This window comes from Bactrocera neohumeralis, chromosome 5, assembly GCF_024586455.1.
Source record: "Bactrocera neohumeralis isolate Rockhampton chromosome 5, APGP_CSIRO_Bneo_wtdbg2-racon-allhic-juicebox.fasta_v2, whole genome shotgun sequence".
Taxonomy (NCBI): domain Eukaryota; kingdom Metazoa; phylum Arthropoda; class Insecta; order Diptera; family Tephritidae; genus Bactrocera; species Bactrocera neohumeralis.
The window spans coordinates 55,224,582-55,231,144 of record NC_065922.1 but is presented as its reverse complement, the minus strand read 5'-3'; the positions used below and the strand labels follow the sequence as shown (position 1 = coordinate 55,231,144).

The following is a 6,563-nucleotide window of genomic DNA, read 5'->3' as shown; positions in this document are numbered from 1 at the left end:
CCTTCCGACCGGCCAAACTGTTAACAAGGAATACTATTTGAGTGTTATGTTCCGACAGCTCTTGGTTTTTACACCACGATATTGATTCTTCCTGAGTTTGTCGCCAAATTTTCAACCAATATCCTACCGCAACCACCGTGTTCACCTGATTTAGCTCCGTGTGACTTCTGGCTATTTAGCAAACCCAAATGACCGCTACGGGGAAACCGTTTTGATTCAATTGAAGACATTAAATTTGAATCGTTACGAGCATTGAAGGCTATTCGGGGAATTGACTTTAAGAAGTGTTTCGAGGATTAGAAAAAACATTGGCATAAGTGTATTAGGACCAAGTGGTATAACTATGAGGGGGAGGATATAGATTTTGCTGAATAAATTAAGAATTTTAAAATTATGAACAACGTCTTACTATTTTTTTTCATGGTGTAAGATCATTGTGACGAGCTGGAAACTTTTTTATGTGAAGGGCATTACAGCTTCGGTGTAACCGAAGTCAACGCTTTTTCTTGTTTCTGATATTCTTCTGGATCGCTTGAGATATCGCTCACGTTTTACTATCATTTTGTGATTACCGAAAAATATTCCCAAAAGCTGCTTAAGTTTTCGCCAACACTGTACAGATTTTCGTTTAAATTTATTGAATGCGTTGGCCACTTGAAAAGCTATTGTATCTACTATATTTGAATTGAGTGGTGCACAATTGTCAGTTACATTTACCCGCGCAATTGTGAATACAAAAATATATTGCTATAAGTAAATATATCTAAGTAACTTTATATGCATATGTATATAACTATGTAAATATGTATATCCATTGCACGTTAGTGTAGTCCATGAACGCAGCGAGCCAAGTAGTCTCGTAATTTCTTAATTGTTTAGCTTTCCAACAACTTCTTTGCGATTTCATTGATTTGTTGTTTGTTTTGTTGTTGTAGATGTAGTATTTGTTGTTATTTGTATGTACATAACTATTCTGTCGATTGGCATCTATGGAATGCATGAATTAACACTGCAATGAAGGCTTAAGCATTCTATTATACCGAGCCATTCGCCTGAACTCAACTCAACTCTACTCAGCGATAGATAGGAATTGAATTTGTAGTTGCCATGTGTTGCTGTAGAATACAAACCTTTATTCAATATATACATACTTATATATGTATGTATATGGGTTATTACTCAATTAAACGGTTCATTGGTTGCATCGGCGCCCTGTCGTTAATTACAAATTATTATTAACAATAACACTGTGTAACAAAAATATGAAATATCACACTGCACAACAGCATTTCTGGAGAGTGGGTACAGGATATTAGGGAACTTTAATGACGATTTCAAATCCGTAACCCAGATATCATAAGTATCTCAACCAGCTTTCGTATGGAAAACCAGAAAATACACAAATAAGAAAGTTTCCGTACAGGAACTTGATTTTGATATGTTATATGATATACATAGGGTAAGTCACATAAAAGTTATTTTTTGTGAAAATTCCAAAGCATGGATTTGTAATGCGAGTCGTAACCTTCCTTTTGATAACATTGGTTTGATAAAATTCTACAAAAATTTAAAAGTTATAGCCATTGGCGCAAAAAACCTGATTTTGCGATTTTTCACGCGAATTTAAAACATGATTGTTACCGATGAAAAATGTTTATTTATCAATGGAAATGAAAGAGAGATTCATAAATAATAAGAAAAATAGGAATTGGCGAAAAAAATTATTCCGACTCGCAGTGGATGCAGGTGTAAGTGTTCGGGTTCGGTCCGGCAAATTTCAAGTGAACCCCTCGATCACAAACGATGCAATGGGCCGTGTTTTGACGATTCTCGTGCTTCGGCATCTCTTTCTTGCAAATCTTGCAAAAATCGAAGTCCTCTTCGATGTCGGTTTCGGTCGGAGACGGGCTTCTCTTCCGTGGCGTCTTCGATTTGCCACGATTTGCTTCTTGGCTGCTGGTTCATCGGCTGCCTTCGTCAATTTTTGCCGCTTTTTTCGGCCTTGTCACGCAGATCTGCGACAACCTCAGGCGATGTCAAAATCGTTGACTCCATTGTCTTGCGGCCACGTTTTGATTTCGGCGCAGGTGTGCCCAATTTCAACGGGCCAACCGATTTCAATGCATCACGGAGCTGTGGAGCCGAAACAAGAGACAACGACGATGATGCAGCACCACTTGTTGAAGCTGGGGCACTTGTCGATGCCTCCGACGTTGACACCTCCTCATTCGCAGCAGTCACAATGGCATCACCAGAGGCAAGAACTCGACGTTGATTGTCGGCGTCTTTCTCTTTGTCACCGAACAAATTTTCGCCGCTCAGTTCCGAAGCGACAAAGTCAACTTCAGTGAAAATTTGCGGGTTGAACGGGTAGATGCCAGTTGTTCGGAAGCCGGATTTGATGGTTTTCGGCGTTAACATAACATCGAGGCACTGATCGACAAGGAGCGGCACATGATGCAGATCGAAAGTGACACCAATGTTGGACTTTTTCCATGCATCATGCTTCACGGTTATCATGCCTTTAAATGGTGCAAATACCGCAACATCTAGCGGCTGCATTTTGCGCGTGCATTTCGGCGGAAAAGACAGCAACGTGATGCCATGATCCAACGCCAAATCTATCGCCTCGATCGATAAATGCGAACCGTGGTTGTCCAGCAGCAACATGGTTGGCGAATCGGCATTAGCACCGGTGTGCTTGATGAAATGACGCATGAATTGAGGGAATACGTCAGAGTTCATGTAACCAGAACCGTTCGCAACACCAACAGCGCCATGACTCGCATGAGTCATAAAAATCTCTTTCATGTTTACTCGGGGAAAGAGGAAGAATGGCAATATAGACTGGCCACTAGCGCTGACGGCCAAAGCCAAAGACACATTGGTGCCTTTTTCGGCAGATGTTGATGAGCCGACCTGCTTTTGTCCTTTGCGCGCGATGGTTTTGACAGGTCTGGTTGGCACGGTCAAGCACCCGGTTTCATCCATGTTCCATATTCGGTGAGGTTCAAACGGCGTCTTACCGAGAACGGATGAAAGGTTGGCAAAGAATGCATCGACATTCTCTTTGTTGAATCGCTTCGCACGGCTCTGGCTTACTTGCTCTGGTGTTCGCAGTGACAAATTTTTGTGGCGTTTCATGAACGCCAACTGCCAATCCTTACTCGCCTGTTGATTGTCATTCCATGGATCCGGATACGACGCGCCAACTTTGCGAGCAAATTCATACGCGAGCTTACGAAGCTCCATCAAACTAATTCCATAGTTGATGTCTCTGGCCTGGAGAATGTAGCTTATCAGCGCCTTCTCTTGTTCGATGTTGAAGATCTGAAATAAAAAAAAATTATTTATTATTCGATGAAAGAAAAAGAAAGAAACCAGCAGATCTCACTGTTTTTGTGCCCATCGTCGTGCTTTCAGCCAGCAAATTCTTCATTACATCGGCATTGGCAGTAGTAACGTCGATGTTCGCACCATCAAATGCTGCAATATAACGCATCAGGTTGGTCCTCGGAATTTTGTGTGCCGTCGCAGATTGTCGAACGCTGTTGTGATGTATTTTCACCGACTTGATCGCCTCCAAAATGTTGTCGAAATCAACAATTTTCTCTTGTTTGGGATAGTACCGCGGCATAATAACTAAAAATGTTGAAAAACTATTGTGCTGGCCCGAGATTCCCCAAACGCATATTTGCAAAATGGCGGTGGATAATGAACACAATGTAAATTCGTGCAAAATTTCTTTTGTGTGAAGGCTAATGGCTCAACTAATATTATAAACATATTTACCTGGATGAATTTATTGGAAAATGTGAAAAAAATCAACTGTACACAGAGTTGAAAAAAAACTTTCGGAGTGTCGAATTTCTTTTTTTGTTGTCGCAGAGAGGTTATAACACGTGTTCACAGCTCGAGTGCTATATAGAAACTGAGCTTAGTATGAGACGAGCCGATGACAGTTGGTTGCAGCTGTCAACCTATACTAGGGAAAAAATATCGCGCTGGCCCGCTATTCAACATTCCAACATTCCCCACCTTCCCCTACATATGTATATATGTAAGTACATAAGTATGTACATAACTGTCCTATCTGTAAAATTTCTTCAATTATTGTAGCGTTGCTGTAGACAATAAGTAAAAGGTGATCCATTTCGAGGTTCCTCCCCCCAGGTAAAAGTCTAATGGTGTGATATCACATGATCTTGGTGGCTAATCGACCATCCCAAAACGTGAAATTGAAACCAAATGTCGCGGAGATCACGAGCTTCAATTTCATCAAATAGTCGGTTATCATCACACAACAACGTACGCTATTGACGGTTACGTTCATTCATCATTTTTGACAAAATATGGACCGATGATTCCACCGGCCCACAAACCCCACCAAGCCGTTGTTATTTTTTGGTGAAATGGCAGCTCTTGAATCTTGAATTGAGCTAAAAATGGGCCTGAACAAAATTTTCCCATAGAGCGAAGCGATATCACTTGGTAAGGTCGAGTGGCTCCAGATCTTTACAAGCTTTATTTTGTCCGCTTTCAATTTAAGATCTCGACGTAAACTATGCCAAGTCGTTCCATACGACAGTCCGAGTTGCTGCGAACGGCGCCGAATCGACTATCCACAGTCTTCGTGTACAATTCAGCTACGGCTGCTATATATTCTTCACTGTGTGCTAGACGTGGACTGTTCGGTCGAATTTTATCCAATAATAAATGTTGGGTCTCAAGATGGGTGATGTTGCTATGAATAATACGCTTAGTGGGCCGATTATGTTGACCATAAGTTGAGCGAAGCGCACGAAATGTCTTTGCCATATTTAGTTAGTGTTTTATCGTACTTTTAGTAGTTTTCAACAAAACCGTTATTATCCGTTTGCACCTATTTTCACATTGTCATTGAAAAAATTTGTCTTGTGCAAGCCTGATTGATATAACCAAAGTGGTTTTAGAAATATACATATGTATATGTACATTAAGCCTTTTAGGGGCGGGAAAAATATTTTAAAGATTTTTAGACAAGAGGTGCCCTTCAAAATACGACTCGTTGTACCAAATAACAGTTTCGACGTACCATAGTTATGACACTTGAAATCTTTTCGAATAATGGCTTTCTGTGGCCCATTTACAATATCAAATTTCTTCTTCCAAGGAACATGTTTACCAAGTTCCATCAATATACTTATCTTAATATTTACTAAAGTTACAGCTTTCAGGAACAGTCGGACGGACAGATAGACACCCGGATTTCAGTTTTTCTCGTCGTCGTGAAGATTTATATATAACCTTATACATAAGTATGTAAACATATAAACTATTACACTCCTTAGCAACATATTGAAAAAGTATAAGAAAAGTCACTCTTTATTAGCATTGATGTTAACAAACTATTTGTAATTGCTGTTATAATCCTGAGCAAACAACAAAGAAATGTAATTTGTTCGTTTTATGTTACTGCAAACCCGCCAAGTGATCTCCTGTAATTTCGTTACAGCATGCACAACAGTGTATGAATGTTACACACTTACATATTTGCGTATACAACAAAACAGTTACTGTCTCGTCATCACGAAGGAGGTGAGCAGCGCTGCAGAAAATTATAAGTGCAATTGAATGACCGAATGTTAATGCATTTTCATTCATGATCGTTAACATTTTCTGTTTTCTCCGATAGTCGTTTGTCGGTAAGGGCGCGTCGGTACGTGATTGAGATCAAAGTTTGTGAAAAATCCAAAAGTTAACAATTTATAGTTTTTTGGAAAAGATTATCAGAATTGTGCATTTTTTAAAAAAAATAATTGTGCACTTACCCGCGTTTATTCTGTTGAAAACATATAATTTTTCCCCTGAAAACAGCAATCCTATGTATACATACATATATGCAGTAGTAAATGTAAGTTTAGTGAGAAATTTATCAATATTAGTGATTTTAAAGTGTTTTTACGTACGATTAATTGACAGAAATTAAATTAATATGTATGTATGTATAAGTACATATGTATATGCAGGCAATAGAAGGTAAGGATGAGCACATACTTACATACTTGTGTATGTACTTCTGTATGTATTTACATCCGTTTTATATTAAAACTGTTATATCTACTTATGTATGTTATATATGAATATACATATGTACATACATATGTAATTCACCAATTTCCAATCCTTACAGCTAGGATGTTAACATAATGTATATGAGCTTAAAACTAATGACTGCAAATTTTTATTGTTGTTGTTATTATTATTTTAGAGAAAGAGAGAATTCAGTATAAGGAAAGATCAATTAGCAAGTATGGAAATTATGAAATGAGAAAAAAAGATTCGAGAGGATAAGTAAGGCAGGTAAAGAAAGAATGAATAGAGAAGTGTATGTTGTTGGTAGTTGGAAAAGTAGTAAATGACTATGCATACATATTATGTATGTATGTTCACATTCAAACGTTTATAGCTTTGTATACTAAATATTGATAGAGCTATTGCGGCTTGCTACACGTTTAATATTTATCGTTATATTTACATATGTAAGTCCACATAGAAATTGATAAATCTCGTCGGAGTGCGGG

General features: G+C 38.6%; 1 protein-coding gene across 1 annotated transcript; it reads right to left on the bottom strand.

Moving 5' to 3' along the window:
- Nucleotides 1-1,179: 1,179 nt before the first annotated feature.
- LOC126759308 (uncharacterized) lies at nucleotides 1,180-3,637 on the bottom strand. Its single transcript, XM_050474044.1, has 3 exons — nucleotides 3,395-3,637; nucleotides 2,818-3,330; nucleotides 1,180-1,212 (listed from the first exon to the last, which is right to left on the bottom strand). The coding sequence occupies exons 1-3, from the start codon at nucleotides 3,635-3,637 to the stop codon at nucleotides 1,180-1,182; spliced, it is 789 nt and encodes a 262-aa protein (XP_050330001.1).
- Between the last annotated feature and the right edge of the window lie 2,926 nt (nucleotides 3,638-6,563).

What these genes read in the sequence shown, in the direction of transcription:
- LOC126759308 (XM_050474044.1), bottom strand. Translation starts at nt 3,637, where the DNA reads ATGCCGCGGTACTATCCCAAACAAGAGAAAATTGTTGATTTCGACAAC. An exon ending in CGACGATGGGCACAAAAACA is followed by an intron (nt 3,331 to 3,394) that starts GTGAGATCTGCT and finishes TTTTTATTTCAG; the next exon opens with ATCTTCAACATCGAACAAGA. An exon ending in CATTCTTCCTCTTTCCCCGA is followed by an intron (nt 1,213 to 2,817) that starts GTAAACATGAAA and finishes AATTAACGACAG; the next exon opens with GGCGCCGATGCAACCAATGA.